At 41.9% G+C, this 15867-nt stretch overlaps 1 protein-coding gene across 1 annotated transcript; it reads left to right on the forward strand.

The window, feature by feature from the left end:
* Positions 1–4643: 4643 nt before the first annotated feature.
* LOC140076085 (E3 ubiquitin-protein ligase TRIM7-like) lies at positions 4644–5963 on the forward strand. Its single transcript, XM_072122595.1, has one exon. It carries the CDS (start codon positions 4644–4646, stop codon positions 5961–5963), a length of 1320 nt encoding a protein of 439 aa, XP_071978696.1.
* Positions 5964–15867: the final 9904 nt, after the last annotated feature.

A 15867-nucleotide genomic window follows, 5' to 3' on the forward strand; every position in this document is an offset into this window, starting at 1 on the left:
CGGCTGACAAGTCACTACATCTGAAAAAATTTGAATACATTAACCGGTTCATGACCACGGCGGGGGCCTGATCCCGATGCATGGAGAGGACTCACGGGCTGAGCCTTCTCCATAACACTCGCGATCGGTGCTAGCAAAGATGCCGGCGGCTTAAAAACAATGGCGGCGCATGAACATCATCGGGGAGCGGCGATCCGTCTGCATGACAGCCTCGGGTCTTCTGAAGACCCGAGGCTATCTTGTTTTCACCCTTTCAGTACAATGTGCTATCAGCACATTGTAATGAATGAGGAGGAAAATCCCCATATACTGCTATACTGTAGTATGGCAGTATATGATAGGATCGATCAGACAACCTAGGGTTAAAGTAACCTAGGGAGTGTGAAAAACAGTAAAAAGAAAAATTTAAAAAAGTAAAAAAAAAAATATAATAAAAAAAACTATAATTTTAAATCACCCCCCTTTCCCTAGAACTGAAATAAATAAAAAAAAATAAACAGTAAAAATCATAAACACATTAGGTATCAACGCGTCCGAAAATGCCCCATCTATCAAAATATAACGTTTTTTAACTGCATTTAACCTTGTAACGGAAAATTGCCCTGTTTTGAAATTTTTAAAAATGTTTAAAAAATCTATAAAAAGTGATCAAAAGGTTGCACAGTCCTAAAAATGATAGCAATGAAAACATAATCAAAAGCTGTAAAAATGACTCCACCCACAGCTCCGTACAACGAAATATGAAAAAGTTATTAGTGCCAGAATATGGCAAAATCAAAAAAACAATTTTGTACAGGAGGTTTTAATTTTTGTAAATGTATGAAAACATTATAAAACCTATACAAATTTGGTATCCCCATAATCGTATTGACCCAAAGAATAAAGTAGAAATGTCATTTGGGGCGCATAGTGAAAGCTGTAATGTCCAAGTCCACAAGAATACTGCGCAAATACGCTTTTTTTCACCATTTTCACTGAATTTGGAATTTTTTCTCGCTTTCCAGTACATGGCATGGAATATTCAATACCATCACTATGAAGGGCAATTTGTTACGCAGAAAACAAGCCATCACACAGCTCTGTACGTGTAAAAATAAAAAAGTTATAGATTTTTGAAGGTGGGGAGTGAAAAATGGAAATGAAAAAACAGGACCTGGTCTCCACATGAAGGGGACATACAAAGATGGCCGCCCCTGGGTCAGTATATATCACACTAAGGCCCCTGCACATGATTGTATATGGAGGGCGTATAAATATTTCTGTCCACACGTCTATATACAGTTATAGATGAAGATGCGTCAGCCTTTTACCTCACACATATCTGTATCTCTGTATCTCTCCTCCTGTCAGCAGACTTTGGCTTTATAGCAGGGGTTCTCAACCTGTGGGTCGCGACCCCGGCAGGGGTCGAACGACCAAAACCCAGGGGTCGCCTAAAGCCATCAGAGCCTCGATTTTATCGTGTTCTGGGTGCAAATACAACATTCTTGTACATGGTTTGGGGTCACCGCAACATGGGGAACTGTATTGCGGGGTCACAGCATTAGAAAGGTTGAGAACCACTGCTTTATAGTTATAGTGCAGGGAACTATCTCCATTATTTCTAGAGATGTTTGTCACATATTTCTTTTCTCCTGATGAAACTTCTCTTCTCTTTCATCTCTGGACCTTTTTATTATTATTTTCTCCATCTTTTACCTCAGGAGCAATAATTCACCAAATATTTGTAGAACAAGACAATAAAAGAATCTATAATAAGAAGCCCAAGATTTGCTTTAACACTTAATAACCAACGTTGTATTCTAATTATGTAAAGATTCTGAGGACAAAATTGTGATACACATGGAAAGCGGCATAGAGCGGCTCGGTGAAGGTGGGTGGAGCAACATCAGTACCTGAATGACTGGAGACGTTACTATTGTGAGGGTAATGTCAGGGCGGGGGTCTCACACCTCTCCAGGATGTGCTGGGGTGTAAACTAGGCCTCAGTTTCACTTTTGGCTGAATTAATAATTAGTATTACCCCTTTCTGATGGAGAATTGTCAATTAAACTGCAATTTAGTTCTTGTTATTGTGTTTCCTGTATTGTTCCATTGAATAACATTTTACCTTCTTCTACAGGTCATTAAGATCATGGAGATGCCAAATATGTGCAGGTTTTTAACGTTTTATGACATTTTGTCCCCATAAACCCATCAGGGATCCTATTCTCCCGGAGATAGTTTTCCAAGGATACTGGGGCACATTTACTAAGTGTCCTGCGGGCGGGATTCCGTCGGGTTTTCCGAAGATTTCTGATTTGCGCCGTTTTGCCTTGAATTGCGCCGGATTTTGGCTCATGCGATCGGATTGTGGAGCATCGGGGCCGGCTTGCATGCAACAAAAATCAAGGGGGCGTGGCCGTTAGACAACCCGACGGATTCGGACAAACCGCAGAATTTAAAAAAAGAATTGTGTCGCAAGATCCGCACTTACATGCATCGGGAGGAAGAAGGTGAACTCGGGTGGACCTCGGCGCAGCAGTGACACATGCTGGATATTGGGCGCGCGGCCTTAGTGAATCCCGGCAGACCCGAATACTCATCGGACAACGCGCCGCAGGATCACGACTGGACCGGGTAAGTAAATGTGCCCCACTATGTTCCATAATTTATTAATTTTTTTTTACCATTAGATTTTCGGAGCTTTTAAAAATGGACTCTAGACCATCAGATCTGGGACCCAACTCAATTTGTGCCTGAAAGCTGCTTGGAAATTCAGTGATGGTTTGGTTTCCAAATCCAAATATATCCAATTTGGTGACCACACCGATTTTTTTCTTTAAAAAAAAATGTATTAAGAAAGCTAGAAAACTATAAGTAGATATGTTCTTGGTTTATGACATTTCACTAAATGACTGGATATGAGAAGCCACAGGTGATGTCAGGTATCAACATGTGCCCCGAGCTGATCTCTCCCACATTGTTGAAGGCTTGTGTCCTCCCCCCACATCACCTAATCAGAGCCACCTCGACAAAAACATTAACCAATAAAAATAAAGAAACAAGTTACCTAAAAAGAACTCGAGCTATAGGAAGAAATAGTCGCCAGCGCAGATAGTCTGCGCAGATATATCAGGAATCTGGAGCCTATGGAATACATCCAACACCTTGGGAGGGTCAGGGGAAGGAACATCATGTGTTGGCGCACCAGACGCTAGCACGTGATAAATCCACCACATAATGTCTGAGACCGATCATATGAAGATATATCCTTTCATATATCACTTGTAGATAAAACAGGAAGAAGCTGCACTCCGGAAAATAAAAAGATTTATTCCCCCCTGGTACAGAGTAGGGTAGCAGTAGTTTTCCTTTCATATATCATATAGACGAAGTCTTTGGTGCCGTGTCCCTATCAAACTGTTTTAATATTCATGGCGCCAAGAGTTTGTCCTTTCATTAACACCTGTGACTGCGGTTTAGACCTCTGTTCACACTACTGGTTATCACCTATAAGAAATTCCTGCCAAGCACTGAGACATATACTGTAGGTGTTATAATCCGGGGAGACAATTATTAATACTAATAATAATAATTAGTTTAATTCTATCCAGGTGGTCACAATGGGCAAAACGTGACTAACATGGCATGAGCTCCTCTACGAGAGATGACCAGACTCCTCTTCTCCCCTACTTTGAGGAAACTTTATGTGGTAAAACCAGAAAGTTTTTATTTTAGTGCAAAGATCTTCCACTAATTCCTATACGCTCACTGGCGGGAAGTGATATATAAGTGATCTTGTACGGCAGGAGAAGGTCAATAATCCCATAAATAGAACGGGACAAAGGGAGATCCATAACTTGTAGGTGAACACTATAAAAGAAAACCTCCAACAAAATAAAATCTTTCCTTCCATCTCTAATAAAAATCATATAAAAATATAATCAATTATTCCAATAAAACCAGTAGTATAAATAAAAACTTCACCTCATCTGCTAAAAAACAGGCCACAATATGGGCAGATAGACCAAATAATAAAAGAAAAAACTTCTGGTTCATTAAATCTAATGGTTTATTACGAAAATTATTTTATTGTCCAAATGTCATAAAACCGTAAAAACCTGCACATATTTGGTATCTCCATAATCGTAGTGACTTGTAGAAAAAGGTAAAATGTTATTCAATGATGTAATATGAGACATAAAAACGAGAACTAAATTGCAGTTTATTTGAAAATATTAATTTAGGAAAAAGTGAAACTGAGGCCTAGTTTCCATCCCAGCACATCCTGGAGAGGTGTGAGACCCCCGCCCTGACATTACCCTCACAATAGTAACGTCTCCAGTCATTCAGGTGCTGATGCTGCTCCCCTGGCTCTCAGTGCAAGTGAATGGGGGAAATACACATAAAGACAATGAGAATGTAAATCCCTTTCATTATGAATAGGTCTCACAGTCACACCCAGGACCGCAGGGGTTGGTGCTTCTGCAGGACTCTCCACCCTTTTACTGTATATAAGATGATGTTTCACTCCTGAATCCTTCAGATGAGACACAACTTCTGCCGCTCGTGACGTGAGAAAGAAGCATCAGTGACGTCCGATCTTGGAAAAGAACAGGAATCTTTGGAATATAATGGAGAATTTATCTACTCAGCCTAAGATGGAGGAGACCAGAGTCTGCTGCACCTACTGCGATTCTCCTGAACCGGCTGTAAGAACATGTCTGCAGTGCGAGGCTTCTTTCTGTGAGAAACACTTACAGAGACACAGTAAGTCCTCAGAACATATTTTAGTTGATCCTGATGTTAACCTGGAGGAAAGAAAATGCTCCACACACAAGGAGGCGCTGAAATACTATTGTCCCATGGATTCCAGCTGTATCTGTGTGTCCTGCTGGGTGGCTGGAGACCACAAGGGACATGAGGTGGAGATATTGGATGTGGCCTCTGAGAAGAAGAAGGGGAAGCTGAGATCTGCTGTTGAGAAAATGAACTCAGATAAAATGGAAGCAGGAAGAAGAATCCAGAATCTCACAGATCATGGGGTAGAAGAAGAAAAGCAATTATCTGGACTCACGGAGAAAGTCACTAATCTGTTTACTGATCTCAGGAAGAAGCTGGATGATCTAGAAAGCAGAGTCCTGGGTGAGATCTCAAGACAGAAGAATCGGGTGTCACTCTTAGTCTCTTACATGATCAAACAGATGGAGCTACACAAGGATGAGCTGAGCAAGAAAATTCATCAATTTGAGGAGTCATGTGATATCACAGATCCATTGACCATCTTACAAGAAGATTTAATCAGAGGTGACATCAGTGATCAGAGCTATGATGTCAGAGATGTAAAAGCAGCTCAGTGCCGGGATGATGTCATAGTGTTACAGATGTTACACAGAGGACTGCTGCGCTTTGCTGATGATCTGAATAATATAGGGATGAAAAGAGAGTTCCCGGTGATGGAGAAATCTGAGGTATTACTGGATATAGACTCGGCTAATAATTACATTATTATATCAGAGGATCTCAGATCTGCTTCTTATACCTCTACATCACAGAACAGACCCGATGGGCCAAAGAGGTTCAAGGGTAATCATGTGTTCAGCTCCTGCACCTTCTCCTCTGGGAGACATTACTGGGAGGTGGATGTGAGTCAGGCCAAGCAATGGATCATTGGAGTGGCCGGGGAAAGTCTGGAGAGGAAGGAGAACCGTCTTCAAACTATTTTTTTAAACCAGAAATTTTGGGCTGTAACATGCTGTAAAAAACTTATTGTGAGTCATAACAATATGTACAGGCACTTGGAAACAAAGTCTCCTGTGAAGGTTGTTGGGATCTATCTGGACTATGAGGCCGGGCGTCTGTCCTTCTATCAGCTGTGTGACCCCATCAGACTCTTATACACCTTCACCACCTCCTTCTCCGAGCCGCTCTATCCTGCTTTCCATGTACTTGAGAATTGCATGATTAGCATCATAAAATAATAACATGCAAATGGTGACTGTAAAGTCTTAACATGATTCCTTGTCTTATAGGATCCTATTATTTTTGGTCATAATGTTATTACGGAATATATTTTTATTGCAGTTCCACAGCAGTCACTCAGAGCAGGGGGAGGGGTTTAGGTCACTGTTAAGATCTGAGGGCACTTAATTTAGGATCACCATTGGGGCAGCTATAATATTCTTTGGCAAACAGCTGCTAAAAATGTTTTATCCAAGTGTACAACTTGAGCACAGAACTACCGTAAAAATGTGGTTTACAAGAGAATTATCAAAACCAATGATGAAATGGCTCTTGTTGTGAAATTTGATGAATTTTCTAGATTTTTTGTGACCATGAATTTTTCATTATTGCACATAAGATTCTAGATATAGTATTGGTGTATTAGTAGTGTTTGTCTGATTATACTGATCAAATCTATTTTTGTAAAATGTAATTTCCTTATTCTTCTTTAGTTCTAATAAAATATTTTTATGAAATCTGATTGTGAAAATCTTTTTCTGTCGCTTCACAAAACTTTAATAATTTGTATACTTAGTGACCGGATATAGGCAATCCATGTCACAAACCACTTTGGTAGAAATCGTCATGATCATCCGGGCCACGTTGTGAACAAGAAGCAATAGAGACAATGTGACTGGTTTGCTATTAGAGGCTCCTGGGCATGTGACCTCAGATTAGACATCTGACCATATCATTGGGTGGGTGGCTCTGCTCGGAACATTTCATTGGGGGGAGCACTGCAGGGGACATTTGATTTGGGGGAAGCACTGCTAGGGACATTGCAATGGGGGGAGCACTGGTCGGGACATTGCATTGGAGGGAAGCACTGCTGGGGACATTGCAGTGGGGGGAGCACTTCTGGGGACATTGCAGCATTGGGGGGAAGCACTGCTGGGGACATTGCAGTGGGGGGAGCACTTCTTGGGACATTGCATTGGGGGCAGCACTGCTGCGGACATTACATTGGGAGAAGCATTGCTGGGGACATTACATTGGATGGAGCAATGCTGGGGACATTCCAATGGGGGAAGCACTGCTGGGGACATTCCAATGGGGGGAGCACTGCTGGGGACATTGCAATGAGGGATGCACTGCTGAGGGTTGGGAGGAGCATTTGGGAGGAGCAATGCAGGGGACATTGCAGTGGGGGGAGCTCTCTGGGGACATTGCATTGGGGGCAGCACTGCTGCGGACATTACATTGGGAGGAGCATTGCTGGGGACATTACATCGGATGGAGCAATGCTGGGGACATTACATTGGATGTAGCAATGCTGAGTGCATTCCAATGGGGGGGAGCACTGCTGGGGACATTGCAATGGGGGTTGCACTGATGAGTGCATTGCATTGGTAGGAGCAATGCAGGGGACATTGCAAAGGGGGGAGCACTGCTGGGGACATTGCAATGGGGGGAGCACTGCTGGGGACATTACATTGGGAGGAGCACTGCTGGGGACATTGCAATGGTGGGATCACTGCTCGGGACATTGCATTGGGGGGAGCACTGCTGGGGACATTGCATTGGTGGGAGCACTGCTGGGGACATTGCATTGGGGGGAGCACTGCTGGGGACATTCCAATGGGGGAGCACTGCTGGGGACATTGCATTGGGGGGAGCACTGCTGGGGACATTCCAATGGGGGGAGCACTGCTGGGGATATTGCATTGGGGGGAGCACTGCTGGGGATATTGCAATGGGGGGAGCACTGCTGGGGACATTGCAATGGGGGGAGCACTGCTGGGGACATTACATTGGGAGGAGCACTTCTGGGGACATTGCAATGGGGGGAGCACTGCTGGGGACATTGCATTGGGGGGAGCACTGCTCAGGACATTGCATTGGGGGGAGCACTGCTGGGGACATTGCATTGGGGGGAGCACTGCTGGGGATATTGCATTGGGGACAGCACTGCTGGGGACATTGCAAAGGGGGGAGCACTGCTGGGGACATTGCATTGGGGGGAGCACTCAGGGCCGGATTAAGGTTGGTGGGGGCCCCTGGGCGCAAAATCTGGTGGAGGCCCCCACTGAGTGCAGCGTACATACACGTCCTCCTGCTCACTATCCACTATCCCCGCAGTAACACCGCTACATACAGCCGCCTCTTCCCCAGTAACACAGCTACATACAGCCGCCTCACCCCTAGTAACACAGCTACATACAGCCGCCTCTTCCCCAGTAACACAGCTACATACAGCCGCATCATCCCCAGTAACACAACTACATACAGCCGCCTCATCCCCAGTAACACAGCTATATACAGCCGCCTCGCTCCCAGTAACACAGCTACATACAGCCGCCTCATCCCCAGTAACACAGCTACATACAGCCGCATCATCCCCAGTAACACAGCTACATACAGCCGCATCATCCCCAGTAACACAGCTACATACAGCCGCCTCGTCCCCAGTAACACAGCTACACACAGCCGCCTCGCCCCCAGTAACACAGCTACACACAGCAGTCTCATCCCTAGTAACACAGCTACATACAGCCGCCTCGCCCCCAGTAACACAGCTACATACAGCTGTCTCGCCCCCAGTAACACAGCTACATACAGCCGCCTCGCCCCCAGTAACACCGCTACATACAGCCGCCTCACCTCCAGTAACACAGTTACATACAGCCGCCTCGCCCCCAGTAACACAGCTACATACAGGAGTCTCATCCCTAGTAACACAGCTACATACAGCCGCCTCGCCCCCAGTAACACAGCTACATACAGCCGCATCGCCCCCTAACACAGCTACATATAGCCGCCTCACCCCCAGTAACACATCTTTATATATACCTTCACCCCTACCAGATATGCAGTCCCATGTAACATACACCTCAGCCCGCACCAGACATGCAGTCCCGCAGTTTATACAATTACACACATTTATACACTGATATATTCACACCTTTATATACACACATAAAGTTCTACACTCGTATGCTTGCACCCATATATATACAAGTATACACACACATTTATGTACCCATATACATTTATACACTAATACACAGAGTATACACAAACTCATAAAGTAAATACACACATACGGTATATATACATCACACATACGGCATACACATTATATATATATATATATATATATATATATATATATACATACACACACACACATACAGCAAATACAGACACATTCAGTATATACAGCATTTTCACACACATACGGGAAATACACACACACATTCAGTATATAGAACATATACATACATACCATATACACAGCATATAAACATACATCATATATACATATATATAAGCATATATTTAAATGTGCACATATATATGCTTATACAAATATATGTGTGTATAAATACAGTATATTCATCTATACACAGTATTTACACATATACACAGTATATACACAGTATATACACATATAGACAGTAGATGCATATATACACAGTATATACAAATATACACTTTATATACACAGTAGAATCATATATACACAGTATATAAATATATAGACAGTAGATGCATATATACACAGTATATACATATATACACTTTATATACACAGTAGATGCATATTTACACGTTATATACACAGTATATACATATATACACATATACACAGTATATACATATATACACATATACACATATACACAGTATATACATATATACACAGATACACAGTATATACATATATACACATATACACAGTATATACATATATACACATATACACAGTATATACATATATACACTTTATATACACAGTAGATGCATATTTACACATTATATACACAGTATATACATATATACACGTTATATACATATATACACGTTATATACACAGTATATACATATATACACATATACACAGTATATACATATATACACATATACACAGTATATACATATATACACATATACACAGTATATACATATATACACAGATACACATATACACAGTATATACATATATACACATATACACAGTATATACATATATACACAGTATATACATATATACACAGATACACAGTATATACATATATACACAGTATATACATATATACACACAATATACATCATATATACACACATTTAAATAAATATGTAATGTATACTTACCCTTTTAGGGTGTTCGGCTGTCCCGTCAGGAGGGTGTTCGGGGGGAACGGAGGACGGCTTCTTGCTCCGGGGCGGACAGTTGGGGGGGGGGGGGGCGGCGCGCGGGGAATCGGAGGTATTGAGCGGAGGACGGCTGAATGTTCCGGCGGAGGGGGGGGACGGAGGACGGCTGAATGCTCCGGCGGGGGGGGGGGGGCGTTGAACGGAGGACGGCTGAATGTTCCGGCAGGGGGGGGGGGCGCGGGGAGCGGAGGACAGCTGAATGTTCCGGCGGGGGGGGGGCGCGGGGAGCGGAGGACAGCTGAATGTTCCGGGGGGGGGGGGGGCGCGGGGAGCGGAGGACAGCTGAATGTTCCGGCGGGGAGGAGTGGGGGATGCGGAGGATGACTGCTTGGTCCCGGGGGGCGGCGCGCGGGGATGGGAGGCTGAATGTTCCGGCGGGGGGGGGGGGGGACGCAGGACGGCTGAATGTTCCGGCAGACTTTCCCCGGCCACTCCAATGATCCATTTCTCTGCCTGACTCACATCCACCTCCCAGTAATGTCTCCCAGAGGAGAAGCTGCGGGAGCTGAACACCTGACAGGACTCAAACCGCTCGGGTCCATCAGGTCTGTTCTGTGATGTAGAAGTATAAGAAGCGGATGTAAGAGTCTGTGATATAATGATGTTTTCATGAGCCGAGTCTATATCCAGTAATACCTCAGATTTCTCCATCACTGGGAACTGGCTCGTTCTTTTCAGATTATTCAGATACTCCACAAAGAGCAGCAGTCCTCTGTATAATATCTGTGACACTACGACATAATCCAGACTCTGAGCTTCTCTTACATCACCAATGGCATCACAGCTCCGATCACTGACATCAACTTTGAATAAATCTTCTTGTAATAAGGTTAATGGATCTGTGATATCACATGACTCCTCAAATTGATGAATTTTCTTGGTCAGCTCATCCTTGTGTAGCTCCACCTGTCTGATCATGTCAGAAACTGAGAGTGACACCTGATCCCTCTGTCTGGAGATCTCACCCAGGACTCTCCTTTCTAAATCATCCAGCTTCTTCCTCAGATCAGTAAACAGATTAGTGACTTTCTCAGTGAGTCCAGATAATTTCTTTTCTTCTTCTACCCCATGATCTGTGAGATTCTGGATTTTTTTTCCTGCTTCCATTTTATCCAAGTTCATTTTCTCAACAGCAGATCTCAGCTTCTCCTTCTTCTTCTCAGAGGCCACATCCAATATCTCCACCTCATGTCCCATGTGATCTCCAGCCACCCAGCAGGACACACAGATACAGGTGGAATCCATAGGACAATAGTATTTCAGTACCTCATTGTGTGTGGAGCATTTTCTTTCCTCCAGGTTAACATCAGGATCAACCAAAATATGTTCTGAGGACTTACTGTGTCTCTGTAAGTGTTTCTCACAGAAAGAAGCCTCGCACTGCACACATGTTCTTACAGCCGGTTCAGGAGAATCGCAGTAGGTGCAGCAGACTCTGGTCTCCTCCATCTTAGGCTGAGTAGATAAATTCTCCATTATATTCCCAAGATTCCTGTTCTTTTCCAAGATCGGACGTCACGGATGTTTCTTTCTGCAGTCAGGACAGGAATATCCTCCAGCCGTCTCCTGTACATCCAGCGCACTCACAATACACGATCAGCAGAAGTTGTGGCTCATCTGAAGGATTCAGGACTGAAACATCATCTTATATACAGTAAGTGGGCGGAGAGTCCTGCAGAAGCATCAACCCCTGCGGTCCTGGGTGTGACTGTCAGACCTATTCATAATGAAAGGGATTTACATTCTCATTGTCTTTATGTGTATTTCCCCCATTCACCTGCACTGAAAGCCAGGAGAGCAGCATCAGCAACTGAATGACTGGAGATGTTACTATTGTGAGGGTAATGTCAGGGCGGGGTTCTCACACCTCTCCAGCATGTGCTGGGATGGAAACTAGGCCTCAGTTTCATCTTGGCTTATTGAATAATGTTTATTAACACTTTCTGTGGGAGAATTTTGAAAAAAAACTATGTTTCAGCCTTGTTTTGTTGTTTTAAGTATTGTGATATTGAATAACATTTCACCTTCTTCTACAGGTCACTACGATTATGGAGATACCAAATATGTGCAGATTGTCCATAACTTTATATTATTTGGTCTCTATACCCGTGTTGCTTCCCTTTTTATTGGATGAGATGGAGTTTATATTCATTTTACTTGTTGTTTTATTGGAATTATTTATTATATTTCAATTCTTTTTTTTACTAGAGATGGAAGAAAAGATTTTACTTTGTTGGAGGTTTTTATTTTCCAGTGTTCTTTATGCAAGTTATGGGTCTCTGTCCTGCTAATGCTATAAGTGCCATTTCATTCCTACTTGTGTTTGTTCCTTTTAACCCTTTCACGACCCGTAATGTAATAGTATGTCACGGGTCAGCTGCGGGTGCATGGAGATCCCTTTCCGCATATGGCAGCAAAGACTTACTGGTAACAGTCGCGATCGGCGCTAGTGGGCGCCACCACTTTGTTTAAGATCGTCGCTCCCTGTGACATCATCAGGGAGTGGCTACCGGTTGCCATGACAGCCTCGGGTCTTCCGAATACCTAAGGGTGTCTGGATTTAACGCATTAATTACTATGTGCTAATTGCACATTGTAATGTTTGAGGATGAAAATCCCCATGTACTGCCATACTGTAGTATGGCAGTATATGACAGAATCAATCCGACTACCTAGGCCCTAGGGAGTCTGATAAATAGTAAAAATAAAAATAAAAAATTATAATAAAAAACCTAAAAATTCATATCACTCCCCTTTCCCTAGAACTAATATATATATAAATGAACAGTAAAAATCACAAACACATTAGATATCGCCGCATCCAAAAATGCCCGATCTATCAAAATATAATAAGGTTTTTCCACTGTGTGGGAAAAGTGATCAAAAGGATGCACAGTCCTAAAAATGGTAGCATTGAAAACTTCATCAAAAGACGCAAAGAACAATACCACCCACAGCTCCGTACACCAAAGTATATAAAAGTTACTAGCGCCAGAAGATGGCAAAATTAAAAAAAAAAAATCTACAAGAGTTTTTAAGTTTTGTAAAAGTATGAAAACATTATAAAACCTATAGAATTTTAATATCCCTGTGATAGCACTGACCCAAAGAATAAAGTAGACATGTCATTTGTGGCGCACAGTGAAAGCTGTAAATTCCAACCCCACAAGAAAACGCAGCAAATGCGTTTTTTCACCAATTTCACTGCATTTTGAATTTTTTCCCCCCTTCCCATTACATGGCATAGAATAATAAATACCGTCACTATGAAGTACAATTTGTTACGCAGAAAACAAGCCGTCACACAGCTCTTTACGTGTAAAAAAAAAGTTATAGATTTTTGATTGTGGGGAGAAAAAATTAAAAATGAAAAAAAAACAAAAAAGGGCCAGGTCCTTAAAGGGTTAAACTTTTTTTTTCTATTTTTGATGTGTGAAGCTAGTTTGGTATTCAGTCCAAAGATGGGACCTGCAGGGACTTGTTAGGCGGTAAGTCATATTTATACACTGTGGATATGACTAAAGTATATTGGAGTATTATTACCTCACACACTGTGGATAGGACTAAAGTATATTGGAGTATTATTACCTCACACACTGTGGATAGGACTACAGTATATTGGAGTATTATTACCTCACATACTGTAGATATGACTGATGTATACTGGAGTATTATTACCTCACATACTGTAGATATGACTGAAGTATATTGGAGTATTATTACCTCACATACTGTAGATATGACTGAAGTATATTGGAGTATTATTACATTACACACTGTAGATATGACTGATGTATATTGGAGTATTATTACCTCACATACTGTAGATATGACTGATGTATATTGGAGTATTATTACCCCACATGCTGTAGATATGACTGATGTATATAGGAGTATTATTACCTCACATACTGTAGTTATGGCTGATGTATATTGGAGTATTATTACCTCACATACTGTAGATATGGCTGATGTATATAGGAGTATTATTACCTCACACATTGTAGATATGACTGATGTATATTGGAGTATTATTACCTCACATACTGTAGATATGGCTGATGTATATTGGAGTATTATTACCTCACATGCTGTAGATATGACTCATGTATATTGGAGTATTATTACCTCACATACTGTAGATAGGACTGATGTATATTGGAGTATTATTACCCCACATGCTATAGATATGGCTGATGTATATAGGAGTATTATTACCTCACACATTGTAGGTATGACTGATGTATATTGGAGTATTATTACCCCACATGCTGTAGATATGACTCATGTATATTGGAGTATTATTACCTCACATACTGTAGATATGACTGATGTATATTGGAGTATTATTACCCCACATGCTGTAGATATGGCTGATGTATATAGGAGTATTATTACCTCACACGTTGTAGGTATGACTGATGTATATTGGAGTATTATTACCCCACATGCTGTAGATATGGCTGATGTATATAGGAGTATTATTACCTCACACATTGTAGGTATGACTGATGTATATTGGAGTATTATTACCCCACATGCTGTAGATATGACTGATGTATATAGGAGTATTATTACCTCACATACTGTAGTTATGGCTGATGTATATTGGAGTATTATTACCTCACATACTGTAGATATGGCTGATGTATATAGGAGTATTATTACCTCACACATTGTAGATATGACTGATGTATATAGGAGTATTATTACCTCACATACTGTAGTTATGGCTGATGTATATTGGAGTATTATTACCTCACATACTGTAGATATGGCTGATGTATATAGGAGTATTATTACCTCACACATTGTAGATATGACTGATGTATATTGGAGTATTATTACCTCACATACTGTAGTTATGGCAGGAGTATATTGGAGTATTATTACCTCACATACTGTATATATGACTGATGTATATTGGGGTATTATTACCTCACATACTGTAGATATGGCAGGAGTGTTATCTCATGAATTCCTGTAGTCACTGTGTCTCCTCATGAATCTGCTCCATTTACCTCCCTCGCTGTAGATACATCGCCCTGTGATCACTTACTGCAGACATAGCTGATATATGACATATTACTGCTCTGTACTGCAGCGTCTTCATGAGCCCTGGTGTGCTGGAGCTGTGTGATAGGGAGGACAGATAACCACCATTACTGTGTGAGGGGCTGGAGTGTCCCCTCATATGTGTATATCACCTCTGGGCTCCTCCATGTGGATTTTGTTGGCCTTGGTATAATGTGTCATAGATTGTATTGGAGCACATGACAACCAAGCTTAGCTAGGAGAGCTGCCAATCTTGTTAGGTCATGCTCATTGCTCCTCCCCTCTGGAAAAACTGGCCAATGAGAAGAGAAGTGAGAGGTAGAGATGAGCTGAGGGAGATGAGAGAGAAGGCAGATAATAGGATCCTGAGGTAAAAGATGGAGAAGATAATAAGAAAAAGGTCAAGAGATGAAAGAGAAGAGAAGTTTCATCAGGAGAAAAGAAATATGTGACAAACATCTCTGTAGAAATAATGGAGATAGTTCCCTGCACTATAACTATAAAGCCAAAGTCTGCTGACAGGAGGAGAGATACAGACATACAGATATGTGTGAGGTAAAAGGCTGACGCATCTTCATCTATAACTGTATATAGACGTGTGGATGGAAATATTTATACGCCCTCCATATACAGTCATGTGCAAGGGCCTTAGTGTGATATATACTGACC

The sequence above is a fragment of the Engystomops pustulosus genome, chromosome 8 (genome assembly GCF_040894005.1).
Source record: "Engystomops pustulosus chromosome 8, aEngPut4.maternal, whole genome shotgun sequence".
Taxonomy (NCBI): Eukaryota; Metazoa; Chordata; class Amphibia; order Anura; family Leptodactylidae; genus Engystomops; species Engystomops pustulosus.

Coding starts and splice junctions, on each gene's coding strand:
- LOC140076085 (XM_072122595.1), top strand. CDS start 4,644: ATGGAGGAGACCAGAGTCTGCTGCACCTACTGCGATTCTCCTGAACCG.